General features: G+C 42.7%; 1 protein-coding gene across 1 annotated transcript in view; it reads right to left on the reverse strand.

Annotated features, from left to right (window-relative positions):
- Positions 1-8,082: 8,082 nt before the first annotated feature.
- The window catches only part of LOC137023041 (uncharacterized), a 39,275-nt gene continuing 31,614 nt past the window's right edge, over positions 8,083-15,743 (reverse strand). The window contains exon 2 of the mRNA XM_067389582.1: positions 8,083-10,360. Within this exon, the coding sequence (XP_067245683.1) occupies positions 8,880-10,360 (1,481 nt within the window). The 3' untranslated portion in view covers positions 8,083-8,879. The remainder of the gene's footprint in view (positions 10,361-15,743) is intronic.

The raw sequence follows: 15,743 nt of genomic DNA on the forward strand, positions 1-15,743 counted from the left end.
CACCACCACAACATAGACCAAGCAATCATTCTCATAAACCTGTATCCCATAGTAGTAACAGCCAATCTATGGGGTTCCGAATTGTTAATTGCCCCTTAGAATTTCCGCCTGTTACCAGTTCATCATCATAGATGAACATATCCCAGGTCACCAAAATAAAATCACAGATGTTTTATCTTCTTTTTCAAATTTAGAACATTGGCTCTGGAAGCAGACTCCAATCAACTTCAATTCCTCCTGATTCAGAACTCTCATTCGTCTGGTCCATTCCCTCAAGACCTCTTCATAACGCATCCACAAATACCATACTGCAAGCCGTTTCTCTCAGAACACCCCAAACCTACTGGACAGCTTGGAGTTCCTTCAAAAACTTCCACAGAGCTTTCCAGGAGTTTTCCCTCCTTTCAGTATCCTTCATCTCTTACCTCCATCATACCAATTTAATTCAGGAACAATCAAAATCTTCCTCAGCGTCATATATTGCTCTCCAAGTTCATCCATGGCCAACAGTGCCCCGACTCTTCAAGTCCCCAGATATCCCTCCTCATCAAAGGTTTACAAAACCAATCCCCCTCAGCCAAACACCAGACAACCTTGTAACCATCCATTTTTCTTATCTTTCTGCAAAGGTGCAGCCATCACAGCAGCCCAGAGGGGCCTATACGAACACCAAATTAAAATGATCGGTCGATGCCCCGCCTTTAAAACAACATATGTTCGATCAGTTCTACATCACAAACACTAGCATCTTTCTGAGTCTGGACCGCTTCTCCCTACTATTTTTGCATCTCCCCGCTTACCAAGCCCCGCAGGGCTCATATTCATCTGGATGCAGTGAGAGCTCTCCCTTTTCGGATGTGTGTTAGCTACCACTCCTGGAGTGGGCTTTCCCATTCGAATTGCTGTGTGGGCTCCCCCGTCCAGATACTGTGCAGGCTCTCCCGTTCGACTTGCAGTGTGGGCTCTCCCGTTCGACTTGCAGAGTGAGCTTCCCGTTTATTTTATCGGGGGCTCTCTCCTTCGAAACGCAGCGGGAGCTCTCCCGGTCGAATCGCAGTGTGAGCTTCCGTTCAGGCGCCGTGGGGGCTCTCCCTTTCTGAATCGCAGTGTGATTCTTCATGTTCTTAACCATGGAGGCTCTCCCGTTCGGATCGCAGTGTGGGCCCTCCTATCTGAACAAGCGGACTGGAGGTACCAAGGATCGTATGTCCCATAAGGATTGCAGTGGGCCCTCATGTCCTTATGTGATCCAAACCACCTTGGAAGGACGGTAGCTCTGCGTTTTATCTATATACCGTAGGCTCCCTTTTTCTACGGCAGGCAGGTTCGCTCTGGATATCAGTGGCCCGTTTTCCCTTTTGGGACGAGAACCTCCTTCCCCCCTGTTGGCAGCTGGGGGCCCCATGTACTTCTGAATTCATGGGCCCCCATGTTGCAGACGTTGCGGCGGGACGTTCTCCAACCACGTACTCAAACCTCCAGTCCCAAAAAACACTCCCGCAGGAGTAATTTTAGAAGTCACTGCCGCAGCAGTGCAGCGGCGAGATGCATCCTAGTCAAACTCACACAGCAGCAATAAACGCAAGCTCCCGACAGTTCCTTAAATAACATTTCCGCAGCAGAAGCCTGCTCATAGCTCCACATGGTGGACATAGTAGGGCGACGCGTTCCAGCCCAGCTCCCACAGGAGCCTCATTAAATATCACTGCCGCAGCAGTATTCATTCATGACTCCAGGCCAATTAATCACAACCACCTTGTGTTCCGGCATAGGAAACACTAGTGCCACTCCTCACCTCAACTCTATTCTTCATGTCGCTTTAATCTTTCGCTCATTTTGGGGGGGTAACAAGCATTAAGCATCTGGGTATCCCATATACATTAAATCCTTAAGCATTTTCAACCATCCAACTTGCTGTCCCAAATTTATTCTGCACTTTTTGGGGGGTGTATCAGAGCTCGAGTTGAAGATGCTTCATCGAGCCCCTCCTCAGTGGACAGCAAGCCAAATTAGCTAACCTAATATCCTAAAGATTATATGGGCAAACGAACTCGTTAAGTGAAGTTCCTAAACGTAATTTAGGGAGGAGCGAGCCCATCTAATCTTCCAATCAACAGCCAGAGCATATAAGCAGCTGCTTACCTCTCTTCAGTCTCAGCTGTTTCAGCATCCCTCCACCTCCCCAAACTCCACCTTCATTTCAGGTACCTTGCCCTATGTAATCACATCCTATATTTATTCACTGGGGGTGTATCAGAGCTCGAGTTGAAGATGCTTCATCGAGCCCCTCCTCAGTGGACAGCAAGCCAAATTAGCTAACCTAATATCCTAAAGATTATATGGGCAAACGAACTCGTTAAAGCCATTTTGGGGATGAGCTCATTCTAAAATATACTTTGGAGTGGAATCTGGGTCGAGGCAGCCTACAATTTCTTATAGTCCCCTATTTGATGCTCTTGGCCCAAAAGAAGCATCACAACCACTCCATTGTCACAGATTACACCTACCATTCTCTATTGGGCAGGTGCCCAGTGCCTTAGGTTGTCCTCCGCTGGCCAAAAGAGAATCTTACCCGTCATTGGGTCGACACCTCATGCACACTGGTTACAGCTCCATCCAATTGGGCAGAATTATCAAAGAGACTACTAAAATTTGGCAAAATGAAATACATACATCTTGGGTTTGGGTGAGAAGACATTCAAGGACCATCACAGCCAGTGGGAGTGTCCTAAAGTTAGAGATATTTAAAATTTGATGTTTAAACATAATAACAAGGAAGATACATACACATACAGCTGTTTTAAAGGTTACATCCCAAATTAAACCAGAATAGGCAATAGCTAAGTCTCCAACGTGCATTTGTTTTGCCAAAATCTTGTCTTTTTGTTTTCTTTCATAATCTTCCCTTTGCATCAGTAATAATAGCAAATTGTTTAGTTTTTATTAACTCAAAAATCAACAGGCGATATAATGTGTGTGTGTGTGTGGGTGTTTGTGTGTGTGTGTGTGTGTGTGTGTGTGTGTGTGTATGTGTGTGTGTGTGTGCGCATGCTTTTTCATTTTGTCCTGTGTATTGTGTCCATTTTCTCAGTGTGGACATCCTTTATCCATATGTGTGCGTTCAACATTCAATATTACATTTTCTACATCCAAGTCTGCATATATTTGTCTCATTCTAGTGTCATGTGCAGTGAGTCTGTCGTTGTGCATTTCTTGTGGGTATTTTCTTTTACCCACTTGTTTTCCATCTAGGTGGAAGGACGTCTGTCCATAGTTGTCCACAAAGCTGTTTGATCTTCTCTTGTTTCTCTTCTCATTGTCTGTTCTTTTCCACTTGGACCATAAGTCCTTCTAAAAGAAGCAGTCACTGTTGTTGTTCGAGTCTGTGTCACTCTATCAGTTTCATTCATCCCATGGTGGTTCTCAGGGTTTCTAGAACTTTTAGGCCTGGGGTTCTGGATCTTGTAGGTCTGGAAATCTCTGGGTTTCTGGATCATGGATCACTGTTATTTTTCTTGAGAATGTCCCATGGCTCCACTGGTTCAACTTGCCTTCTCGTTCCTCAAACGACCAGATCATCTTTCTCCGGGATGTTACCCATTCCAGACAATCATCTCAATGCATATATCTGAAACAAGAATAAAAATGAAGAGGTTGCGTCCTGTCTTTCCACATGCAAAACAAACAACTTCCTGATCTTTCCTTCTTTTCTTCAAACAATGCCTTGCAATGTGACCATCCCTTCCACATGCATGACAGACAAATCTTTGAAGAGATCTCTCATTGTCTTGACAATGTCTAGCGATGTGACCAGCTTTTCCACATGCAAAACAAACAACCTCCTGATCTTCCCTTATTTTCTCCAAACAATGCCTTGCAATGTGACCATCTCTTCCACATGCATAGCAAAGAATAACACCTTCTGAATTTACTCTTGCAAATCTTCTTGGTATATGATGCAAACCATCAGATAATCTAGAACATTCTCTTCTGCCAAAGGCAGCAACTGGTTGTCTAGATTTGACATATTTCATTTGATTATTTGCATTAGCATTATTGTTGTCATTTTAGCAATAATGTCGTTATACTCAGAGAGAGGTGTCACAAACATTGACACAGCAGAACGAGTGAGTGGGTCACATTTGTTTATCACGGCAGACTTGAAACTAACATCATTCTTAGTAATATCAGATTTGCCACTGAAAGTTTTAAACGCCTCCAATAATCATTCTGAAAACGCTGCTGGGTGCTCTCCTTTCCTCATGTGCATCTCAGATATTTTATCCCAATTAAATGGACTCTACAGGGAACAGAATCCACAGCTATTCAGGCGCCATGGACTTTTAGGACTTCCACGCTTATGCTACATGGTTTTCTGTGTCATCATGTAGTTTATACAACATGTTACCACCCTGCGTTGTATATGTGTGTCAACAGTATACTCAACTTAAAGAACAACACTTATGTAAATGTTGGACATGACACAGAATAAGATGCATGTGCCTGTAACTGTTACAAGTTGCATGACTGGAAGATGGAACTTATGTTAACAAACATATGTTATAGAAGAGATTTAAGAAGGTTTAAATTTGTATTATGTGAGAGTCATTAGAACTCTCAAAGGGGGAACTGTGGAATTACAAATGTAAGAATCTGTTTAAGATCTGCGGATCCTACATCCTGACCATTTGGAAGGACAAGCTCAAGATACAGCTGTGCTTTTGTCTCTATGATAATGTAAAGGTATAGGTGATACTGCCAGACTGATTGGATTAGCACCTATGCATTTGAATGACACATTTATGTTAATTAGATCATGGCTGGGAAATGTAGGTAATGATCTGATTCCTGTACTGCATTTGCATCCTTTGTTTAGATTATCCACACCTCTACTCTATGTATCCCTCCCCCTTGAATGTATATGAACTACCAAGTCACTGCCTTAGTCAGATTTTGGATGACCACAGCGATGCACAGCGTGTTTCTCAATAAACAGTAACTTCTGCTTCAAGACATCCCAAAGTCTCCTGGTCTATGCTTCTGAGATTTCCAACAAATCTTAGCCAAATTATAAGAGACCAACACCAAGTTTCACTTACCTTAGAAACTTTAAACTTAAGCACTTTGTTTCAGTTACTTTAGAAACAACAATTCCAATAAAACTCTACGAACACACTGCATTGGGCTGATTCAGTTCCGTTAGAATCTTAAACAAAATTGTACAAAATAGGCTTAAGAACTCCTCCTGCTAATACTGAATAAACCAAATTCTCTTCTGTCCTTAAAATTTCCTTTCTAGATTTCCTGACAAAAAACAGCATAAAAGAAAGTAAACAGCTTTTTCTTACCTTTCCTCACTTTTTCGGAAATCCCTCGCTGGGTGGCTCGACCATAGTGGTCTTTGATTCCAGTGCTCGATACCCTGTGTCTCTCAATGTCTTGCTCCTCACGGGCCCTGACCTCAATAACTCCCTTCTGGGCATCCTTCTACGCTTTCGGAAAGAGAAAGTTGCAATCCTAGCGGTCACTCAGCAGATGTTACACTATTTATTGGTGCGTGAAGACCATCGCAACTTCCTACGTTTTCTATGGCACAAGGACACTGATGTCAACAAGGAAGTTGTTGAGTATCGGATGAAGGTCCATGTCTTTGGAAATGCGCCACCTCCTGCAGTGGCCATTTATGGGCTGCGAAGAGCCATTAGAGAAGGTGCATAGGAGCATGGTGCTGATACCGTCAAGTTTGTGGAAAGACATTTCTATATTGATGATGGTTTGGTATCTGTACTGTCTGAAGCTGAGGCAATTGATTTGCTCCAACGAACATAGGCTTCACTAGTTGAGTCAAATCTCAGCTTACACAAGTTTGCTTCGAACTTTCAGACAGTAATGTAAGCTTTCCCACTGGAAGATTGTGCTCCAGTAATCAAGGACCTAGATCTGAGTGGAGAAACTTCACCCACACAACGGAGTTTAGGTCTGCTATGGGAGATCACAATAGATACATTTACTTACTCCACATCAACCATTAACACGCCATTCACCCGCCATGGAGTCCTCTCCACTGTCAACAGTGTTTTCGATCCTCTGGGTCTACTGGCACCTGTCACGATCCAGGGAAGAGCCCTTCTCGGAGAACTTACAGTCTCGTGTCCCAGTCTGGGCAACACCCCCGTCTCCCCGTGGATCTCTTGTTTGGATTATTGGGAAACACAGAATCCACACAAAGCATATGTGGATAAATGGTCAAAAAGGATGATGGAAGCGTACAAGATTGCAAACAAATCCAGTCTGTCATCAAGTGCAAAGAATAAGTCCTACTATGATCAAAAGGTGAGGGCGTGGTCCTCAAACCAGGAGATCGAGCACTGGTTCGAAACATGGGTGAGCGTGGTGGACCCGGTAAGCTACGCTCATACTGGGAGAAGAGGATCTATGTGGTGAAGGAGCAAATCTCAGATAATCCGGTATATGTCATTAATCCTGAGGGAGACCCAAATGCAAGGAACAGAACCATACACAGAAACTTGCTGCTGTTAGTGAATGACTTACCTGTTGAGAACCCAGCACAGCCAGCTGACTTGGTTGTAACACCCCGTCAGAGGCAAAAGCAGCCTCAACAGAGGGTAAACTCTGCTGACAAGGATGGAATATCGGACACTGATGATGAGGATGAGTGGACAGGAAATTATTGGCTGAGAACACCTGGAGTCAGGATGGGAAATGATCAAATTGGACATGACAGATCAGCGACCTCAGGGAGAGAGCAAAGTCTGGAGTCAAAGTCATCTCCCACAACAGTGCCTGGTCTGACTCCAAAGAAACCGACCATGACCCACAAAGAATGTCCAGGTACATTACTGATGATGGAAACTGAACTGATGGACGCATACTTACCAGATGGACGAGAGACACCTGAAAGATACAATACACACACGGGTGAGACAAACCTACCTGAAAGTGAGCCCTTACAAGACACTCCTGAAAAAGAGGATAAACAAAGCTCAACGGATAGAGAAGTAGAATTAGTGGGAGAGGAATCACAGACAAGTGAACAATCTGATATCACTTACTTACCTCAGCCTGGAGAAGATGAGCGAAATGAACATGCTGAACAAGTACGGGAGGAAAGACCGAGTTATCCCCCTATGATGACTTGGCCTGCAGAAGAAACACATAGAGAGGTTAGGAGGTCGACCAGAGAGAGAAGGCCGAGACCAGTGTTCACTTATGAGTCATTAGGCCAACCTTCCATACAAACCCATGTAGATTCTATTTCCTCACATATTACCTTGCCTCCCTTACCATTCCATACCATGCCACACATAACCAGACAGTTTATCCTGCCTATGCCTTGCACACCACAAATGTACGTGCCTTAAACATATTACATGCCAGTCACCACACACGTTTATTAGAGGAAAAAAATAGAGGTTTTTTTTGTTGTTGTAACAAATGTCGGGACCCATTTTTGTTTGTCGGGGTGGATGTGACACTCACAAAGTAAGTTTTGTTGAGATTATTACTTTTTGTTTCCTTTCCTTTTATTGCAATAGTATTTTATTTTATTCTGATTTATATAATTGAATACTAATGAGAGATCACAGAAAAGCACATAATGACATGTATTTCATAAAATGGACACAGGGTCGCAGTAACCGTGAGCAGCGTCACACTGGAACATTTAGCGATGCGCAGAGCAAGATGAGCTCATAATCCGAGTGAATGGAGAATGAGCAACTGTTGTCCTGCGTCACTGATTTCTCTGCAATACTTGTAATATTTCCAGGTTAGTTACACACATTTTATGTGACTACAGATGTTTATAAGCTAATATGAATCCCTGGTGATGTGTGCTCTGTAAGTTAAAAGTAGGTCAAATGTGTAAACAGTTAAGTTTGTAAGTACGCAGTTGAGAGAATGGCGGCCAAAGTCTGCAGATTGTTTATTTTATTTGTTCTTTATGGCTCCGGGGCATATGTGGGTTATTTGAAAAACAGATATGTGTGTAGTAGAATGTTAAAAGGGTAAAAAGTTAATGTGAATGTGCATCATAAGACCAGTTACGGCTGCGGCCTTGTTTAAGGGCGTATGCACGTTAATATTACAATGATACAGATTCAGTGCATGGAACCGAGTGCCATGTTATGAGGCAGATATGTTTATTTTTGAAGTTTGTGTTCTTATAGTGTAAATGTAATACAGTTTAACTGCAAATGAGAATTATTCTGTTTTATAAAGTGAACACTTATAAAATGTACAGTTATTACAAAAATATTTTTTTGATAAGAAGACAAAAATGACATGTATTTAAAGGAAGAAATGCAGACATGATTGAGGATAGACCAAAAATGGGATTTAAAGGGAAAATGTTTGTTTTTGGTTTCATACAAACTTTAATAAGGCAATGTTTGGAAAATATGTGAGAATACATTGATGTGAAAACAGACCTTTAAAGAATATATGGCTTCATGTTATCCAAATGTGGATATAACCTGTGCTTCAATGCAAAACAGACAAAAGTAAGTGGAAATAATTCATGATTGCAGATACAAAGTTAAAATGAAGTTAAAAAAAAAAAATAATCCGAGTGAATGGAGAATGAGCAACTCTTGTCCTGCGTCACTGATTTCTCTGCAATATTTGTAATATTTCCAGAGCACTCCTATCAGAGGATTATCTATATATCTATAGAGACCTAGCCGGGACCTGCTACATACGCACAAAAATTTACCTCACACAGACTGTCCGCGAGCCAGGGGGGAACACGGACAAGGGAAGTTTCTTTTTTATTATTTTTATTTTATTTATTTACTTTTTTTTTTTTTTTTTTTTTTATAATTTGTAACCAGTGACAGACAGTACTTCGTGACAACAATTTAGGCCTCAATGAATCCACAGTCCTGTAGAACTTTAGAAACAGCAGGTATAAGATCTTTGGCATAGTCCCACAGATGATCATCTCTTATAATGTTTGTGTTTGGGGGGTATTCAAAGTATTTCAAGTGGTACATGCGAGCGATGGAGTTGCTCACCCTTACTGTGGTGGATCCAGAATGCACATTTTCCAGCAGTCCATGTACAGTAGCCTTCAGAGTTAGCTGAGGATTTACTATAACCTTGAATTGGATTAGGGGGTCAGTGGGTATTCGCTCTATATAATTTAAAATATTCCATCCTGGTACCTTTTTCCATTTGTCTTGCTCATAATCAGTATAAGCTTTTGCAGTGAAAGGGAATACATTATTATCAAACCTAAAGCCCACAGTAGTGCCGTACATCTTCTCAAGCTCAGGCAACAGCTCCGGCCAGGTTTTCACCTTGAGAGGCAGAATGAGCTCATCTATGTCATGTAGAGCCACATAGTGACTTTGGTACATGTAACGATAAATACAGTCATTAAGTGCAGGAATTTGCCCATAGTAATGCAGTTCACCTGAAGATAAATCTTTCCTCCAGCTACTTGACACTTCGATGTGATTTTTAATGGTCCATGGGATGATCTCCACAAAACCTCTTTTCACATAGTAGTCCAGAACCTTCTGTGTGTCTGAATCACAGTTGGTTTTATATATCGCCACCCTTTGAGCACCAAGCAGTCTGAACATCTCCAATGACTCGACTAAATTCAACACATTCTTGTAGTCAAACATGACAGAGATGCAGATTGTAAATTCATATGGGAAGACTGCTGGAACGTCTCTGTTTCTAACAGGTAGGAAGGATGTTATGCTCTCCGAGATCTCTCTGGCTGTTATTGCAACATGCGTTGGTATCAAACACGGGCTATTGATGTGACACGTGATGGTAGCAGTGCCGTACTCAAAACCAAAGTGGTCAGAATGAATTGTGTATTCTGCTGGTGAGGTCACGTTCCTCCCATCACAGCACATCACACAGCTGTATTTCACCTGCTCTTCACGGAGAACAATGGCAATCGTCTTTATCTGTTTCTCTCCAAAGCGATAATCCATATAAGAGCCAGTCACATATGTGTGAAGGTTCCCGACTTTAATCACAGGACCGTCCTTCACTTGAACACCACAAGCTTTTGGAGCTGGAGGACTGGTGGATGTTTGGTTAACGTGTGGTGTTTGGACGGATGGTAAATGTGTGCTTGGAGGAGGATTTGGCACGTCAGAGTCTTTACTCTCCTTGTTTTGCATGATAGGTTTGGCATTATGTACTTTAAATTTGGCATTAGATGTTTTAAAGTAATCTTGCATATAAAAAAAGATGATAAAGACAAACACAAATAAAATGGCACAAAAATAAAAGATCTTCAGTGCACAGATCCTCTTGTTAAAAGCCTTTGCTTCTGATTCACTCTTCAGTCGGTTATATTTCACATCACATTTCCCTAGGGAAAAGAAAGAAAAAAACACATTTTATTGTTGTATCTAATAAAGCTTTTGACTTTAATGAACTCTGGTCTCCTGCACATCCACAACACAAGAAGTCAGACTCAAAAAAACAAAAACAAAAAAAAACATTTTGAACATTTTGTCACAATTTAATTTAATTGAGTTCAATCCACTTTCATAAGTAACTTAGTTCATTTGTGTTGTGACTTATATATATATATATATTGTTATGTTTGTTTTTAACTACCCTTGTGAAGGTATATCCCACTTATTCCCACTTATATCAATACATAAAAATATTGTGTCAGCCAATAGGTAAAAAAAATAGCTATCATTACTTTTTTCAATCTATCTGAAATATTATCTAAGCTATGTTGTTTTTCCCCATTTAGGGTCATTAACATGCATGCAAAATTTCAACATTCTGATGTGTTGTGAAATGTGTATACAGAAATTGTATACGTTATTACTGTTCGTGGGACAATTTGACCCATATAGACAGCCATTTAAAAGCAGCTAGACCCAAAACACTCCTGTGTTGTGTCACAGCTCTTCAACTCTAGTCCAGAATTGCCAGTGTCTTACTGAGTTTAACAACTATTTATTTTCAGCTTGTGAAAATATAAAAGTTATTTTACCTGTTAATTGTCTGTCCCACTTTTTGAGCATAGATATGAAAATGACTTTTCCAACATAAATTGTTAAAAATCTTGAATACTTCAGAGCACAGACTTAAGTTTGGTATTTTTTTTTTAAAGGAGAAAGTCACAGATTATCATAGAATAAAAATAAATAAATAAATAAATAAATAAATAATAGTTGTAAAGTAAAGTTTTAAAAAAGTTATAGAAGTTTTATTTATGAAACTTTTAAATATAAAAATATATATTGTTTTATATTTTATATAAAATATGTATTTTACAAAACATGTTCAACACTAAAACTTCAAGAAAATCAAAGCTAAATATCTGAACTAGTACTGTGCCAAATTTTAGGTTGATATCTCAAAAAAAAAAAAAAACAGCTTTCAGTATGATTTTTTTGTGCAGTACCAAACTTTTTCACTAGATGACATCCAGACTCCACCGGTGACCATTTAAGGACTCTTCGATTCCATATATCATTTGAGTGATCTGAACTATCTATTTCCATAATTTTCATAATATTTGTGAAGTAGGCATCCTATTCAAAGAAGTTTGGGAAGTGATGTTAATTTTTGATTTAAATTGAATCCCTAAAACATATAAAAAACATAAGGAAAGAATCAGAGCACTTGTTATGGTTTGGCACCACATCACAAATGAAGAATCTATCGCTATTTCTCTATTGGTCAGTCATTTCTTTTGAACATCAGTCACCAAATATCAAAAGTAGAGTCTGAAAGCCTTCAAATGATGTATAGTTTGTCAAGATTACTTTAGGTTTAGACTAAGATATTATTGTTATGAATGTGTAATGGCGAATGTCCCATGTGGGACACTGAAATCGAACAGAGCACAAGGGTTAAAAGAGTACTAGAGTTTGTGGTTGGGTTGTGGGATTATTAGTAGATCATTTTTAGGTTTGTTTGTTACTTTGTGACAAGTCAATATGAGATTGAACTGGATGAGTCTTGTTTTTTTATGAAATGTTGCTGTGTTTGTTTATTATAAATGATTTGTCTGTGCAGATCATTCTTTCAAGATCAAAAAAAAAAAAAAGAAAAAAAAAAAGAAAAAGTGTCCTTGCAAGTATCCTTGCAATCAAAAACATTAACTTCTCCTTTCTCTTGCAGCGACATCTCTTCTCTGATGACAAGGGACATCTCCTTTTCCCATCTCTTTCTTCCTCTTTCACTGCTCCTCTCCCTCTCAGTATTACCCTTCCTCTGTCCTCTTCAAAACCTCTCACTCTTACATCTCTTCCTTTTCCCATTCTTCTTCTTTGTTGTTGTTGATTTTCTTTCCCCTCTTATAGTTTTTGTAATTTGGATGGCTGTGTAAACAATTAGGAAATTTGCATTTCTTGTGTTGTGTATATTACTAACTTGGATACGGATATACAGTCAAACCAAAATTTATTCAGACACCTTGAAAATTTCATTCATTAATACAGTTTAATCACTGTAATTTAAAAAAAAATAGTAATAAAATATGACACAATCTCTGAGTTAAACTGTGTCAGAAAAAAATTATCTTAATTATGTCAGATAACACTTTATTAAAACATGGTCAGGTCAAAGTGTCTGGATAATTATTGGTTCCAAATCTTTATCAATTTTACTGGTAGTCCACTATATGAAGAATTTTTGGGTATAATATGTCACAGTTTACTTTATTTTGCTATACTCACTTACAAAAATGAGCTATAGTGTCCTGCACCCACTAGTAAAAATATATAAAAAATATAAAAATGTCTGAATACTTTTTGGTTTGACTGTATATTTGAGGCTAATTGAGATTAAGTACAACTGAGATTTTAACAAATAGAGTTTTGTTTGTTGTGTTTGGAAAAATGGTGCTACTACTACTGAAAAAGACTATTGTGAAAACATTTAGGAATTTTGTGCACAGTGTTTTGAGAAAATGATGCATGTGCAAATTTACCACCTGTTTAGGACAATTACAAAGTGTTCATATTACTGTTACAGTTTTTCTCAATTGCTAAAACGCTAAAACCAATTGGCTGAACAAAGTTCTCAGTTGCCGGACCACATTTAGCTAATTGTGCAGTATGTTGTCAATACCTTAAACCATTTCACATGGTAAAACACAATTTTCAAATCTCACTTAGACTTTTCAGCAAAACTCTAACACATTCACATTCTCAAAACACATTCTGCACTCTAATGCACATGCCATCCATTAGGGCTGTAGTCAAGTCCACCTTTGTCGAGTCCAAGTCAAGTCCAAGTCCAAAAGGTTCAAGTCCAAGTCAAGACCGAGTCCAAAAAGGTTCGAGTCCAAGTCAAGTCCGAGTCCAAATGAGACAGTCAAGACAGAGACAGAAAAAAAAAGAATCCTCTTCAAGACCTTCATACATAACTATTGTTCCCTTTCAGTCGGTCACGTTCGACGTACGTCAGTAGTGACCGACGAATTGGGATATCGCTTAGAGAGCCCTATCATCTTCGTGTAAACTAAAACAAGCCAATGGAATTGGCGTGCGATATTTGCATAATGCGCACCGCCCCCGACAGGTGTATAAAAATAGGAAGCAGATGCAATCGCACTCTGTCTTTCGCTTCGGAGCCATTCACTGGTGTCCTGTTTAGAAGACTCCTTTCTTCGTTTGTTTTATTCTAAAACATTGCCTCAGAAGAGGATTTACAGCTAGCTATTGGTGCTGGTGAAGAGGGCACGTTCAGCGAGGTCGCGAGTGTCCGAGGAGCTGAGCTATAAGCTCTAAAACTGCTGTTTTCACAGCAACACAAAGAGTGTGTGTGTGTAGCGATTTGGGCCGGTTCCTCAGTGTGTCAGGGAGTGGTGTACCTGACACATCGCGTCGCTCCAAGGGTGCTTCAGCACGAGTGAGTTGACTTCCCCTTCTAAAAGAGCTTTACAGACGAACCCTGACAGTATGTCATTTCGTCTGTGCGTTAATGGGTGCGGTCGTTCCCTGGTCCCTGCTGATGGGCACAATCGTTGCATCACGTGTTTGGGCATTCTGCACGCTGAAGCAGCTTTTGTGGATGGTTCATGTTCTCATTGCGGGAACATGACTATCGCGGTGCTGAGGTCGAGACTCTCCTTCCTGAAGTCTCAGGAAGCGGGGGTCCCCTCTCCTATGCCGCGTACGACCGTTTTTTACGGCCCCGGGAACCGGAATGACGGTACGGCGCTGTATAGGAAGGGTGACCTGAGGATTACGGTCAGGGCTTCCCCGCCGAGCGGAAACGCTCCTCGGGCCCCTGCCGCCTCATCAGCACCGCAACCCATCGTGCCACCGTTGGTTTCCGCTGGGCCCTCTACGGACTGTCCAGCCGTTACCTTTGGTGTGCCGGCGGCGGATCGGATGTCGATCGCTGCATCGGAAGGTGAGCCTGAGTCCTCGGGGGAGGAAGATTCAGATGCGCTGCCGCCCGGGACGGTAGCGTTGCCCGAGTCGGATCCCGAGCTCACGGCTGTGCTCTCCCGGGCCGCCTTGTGCGTCGGGCTTGAGTGGAACCCTCCACCCTGTCCCGGCCCATCTCGGTTGGACAATTGGTACTTGGGCGGGGGGGGGGTCGCGCTGGTCAAATCCAGCGTCCCGCCCCAATGCCTTTCTTCCCGGAAGTACACGATGAGGTGACCAGGTCTTGGCAAGCTCCGTATGGGGCTCGTACAGGGCCTGGTCCCTCGTCCGCCTTCACCTCCCTGGACGGCAGGGTAGCCAGGGGGTACGCGAGGATCCCGCCAGTCGAGCGGTCTGTTGCGATGCAGTTGTGTCCAACGGGCGCTGGCTGGCGCGGTGAGCCGCGTCTCCCGTCCCAGGCCTGTGAATTCTCAGCCGGTCTGACTGAGAAAGCTTAAAGTGCCTGTGGGCAGGCTGCCTCTGCCCTGCATGCGATGGCCCTTTTGCAGGTCTATCAGGCAAAAGCGCTGTCGCAGATGCCCCAGGAAGGTCCTGACCAACAGCTGCTTGGGGAGCTGCACGCTGCCACTGACCTTGCCCTCCGGGCAACGAAGGTGACAGCGCGTTCTGTTGGCCAGGCGATGTCTACTCTGGTAGTCCAGCAACGCCACCTCTGGCTGACCTTGGCAGACATGAGGGAGACCGACAAACATCGGTTCCTGGATTCCCCCGTGTCTCTGGTCGGCCTTTTCGGCGACACGGTGGAGAGCTGTGCCCAACAGTTTATCCGCTGCACAGAAGCAGGTTGAGGCTATCAGACATGTCATGCCATGGCGGTCCGCTGCTGCCTCCACCCAGCCGCCCGTGGCTCAGCCTCAGCCCGCTCGTCGCCGAGGGCGCCCGCCTGCGTCTTCCTCCGCCCCTGCTAAGTCGGCAAAGCAGCAGCCTACACCAGCCAAACAGCAGGGTGCCGGTCGCGGACGTGGTGCCCAGCCCGTCTCTGCCACATCAGGTGGCAAGCGGTCGGGGAAAACTCGGCCCTGAGACGGGCGACCTGGAGCGGAAGGTTCCTGCCCTTTGGGAGAGTATTCCATCTGCTCTCCCACCCCCGGAGGAGGAGCGGGGGGGATTTTGTGGCAGCTGTCCATCTACCGCCGCTGGCTCTCCGGAGTCCAGCGGTACCCACTTTGCCACAAAAAGAGCAGTTTCCTCAAACTCCAGGTCACAACAAGGGGTGTCTGCCAGTGTGCCAGGCTCCGCCTTGCCGCTGACAGCTCCCTCCCCATTCGCCAGCAGGCCTCGCAGAGTCCGACCCCACTCCGGGCCACTCCCAAGCCGTCCGAGTCG

Source organism: Chanodichthys erythropterus, chromosome 7, assembly GCF_024489055.1.
Source record: "Chanodichthys erythropterus isolate Z2021 chromosome 7, ASM2448905v1, whole genome shotgun sequence".
NCBI classification, from domain to species: Eukaryota; Metazoa; Chordata; class Actinopteri; order Cypriniformes; family Xenocyprididae; genus Chanodichthys; species Chanodichthys erythropterus.